The sequence below is a fragment of the Aptenodytes forsteri genome, unplaced genomic scaffold (assembly GCF_000699145.1).
Source record: "Aptenodytes forsteri isolate BGI_AS27 unplaced genomic scaffold, ASM69914v1 Scaffold426, whole genome shotgun sequence".
In the NCBI taxonomy this organism is placed as follows: domain Eukaryota; kingdom Metazoa; phylum Chordata; class Aves; order Sphenisciformes; family Spheniscidae; genus Aptenodytes; species Aptenodytes forsteri.
The window spans coordinates 86,405-87,144 of record NW_008794010.1 but is presented as its reverse complement, the minus strand read 5'-3'; the positions used below and the strand labels follow the sequence as shown (position 1 = coordinate 87,144).

General features: G+C 44.2%; 1 protein-coding gene across 1 annotated transcript in view; it reads left to right on the top strand.

Moving 5' to 3' along the window:
- Positions 1-371: 371 nt before the first annotated feature.
- Positions 372-740, top strand: part of CX3CR1 (C-X3-C motif chemokine receptor 1) — a 10,552-nt gene continuing 10,183 nt past the window's right edge. The window contains 1 exon segment of the mRNA XM_009290140.2: positions 372-423. Coding sequence (XP_009288415.2) covers positions 372-423 — 52 coding nt within the window.

Genomic DNA, 740 nt, shown 5'->3' with positions numbered 1-740 from the left:
CATAGTAAATTGAGAGTATAAATCACATAGTAAACATGATCTTCCCAGGAAGGGGCTGGCAACTCCAGAACTTAAACCTCATCCAGACACAGTCAAGAAGGGGTAATGTGCGCTGCTCTCTAAAATGATGGAGAAGATGATTTAAGAAATCTCCCATTTCTATAGAGCCTTCTCAGATTTCTCAAGGATGCCAAGGCAATGTGAGCTTATTAATAACAAAAAGGGGGGGCAGGAAGTAAATAGGTGCCACAATAAAGGTGGTGAGAGGATGCAGCAAATGGTAACTATCAACAAGTACAAACAGTGCACATAGCTACAAACAATCATCTGTTTTCACTGTCCTTTCAACAGAAAATACAAAAGAAATTTGAATGCCGCTTAAGAAGGGAAGGCTTGGGAAAAAGAAATACTGAGGAAGAGCAGGTAAGAGAAAACACCAGCAAAATGCTCAGCTATACCTATAAAAAAAAGATACGGAGTGCCACGAGCAACTGTGCAAGCAGAAAGGGCAAATAGGGGAACTAACAGGCTGGAGGAAATACCTGTGAAACAAATTTTCCAAGAAAATCCTGATCCTGGTAATCACCATCCAGTCAGACGACAACCCCAAACACCCAGTGCCCCGCGGGCACTTCTTGGGAGGGCGCCTGGTCCCTCCCCAGTTCTGCCACTGTCCCCCCGGCAGCTGAGTTGAAGTGCTCCCCAGCCTCTGCGAGGGCAAAAATATTTTATTATTTATA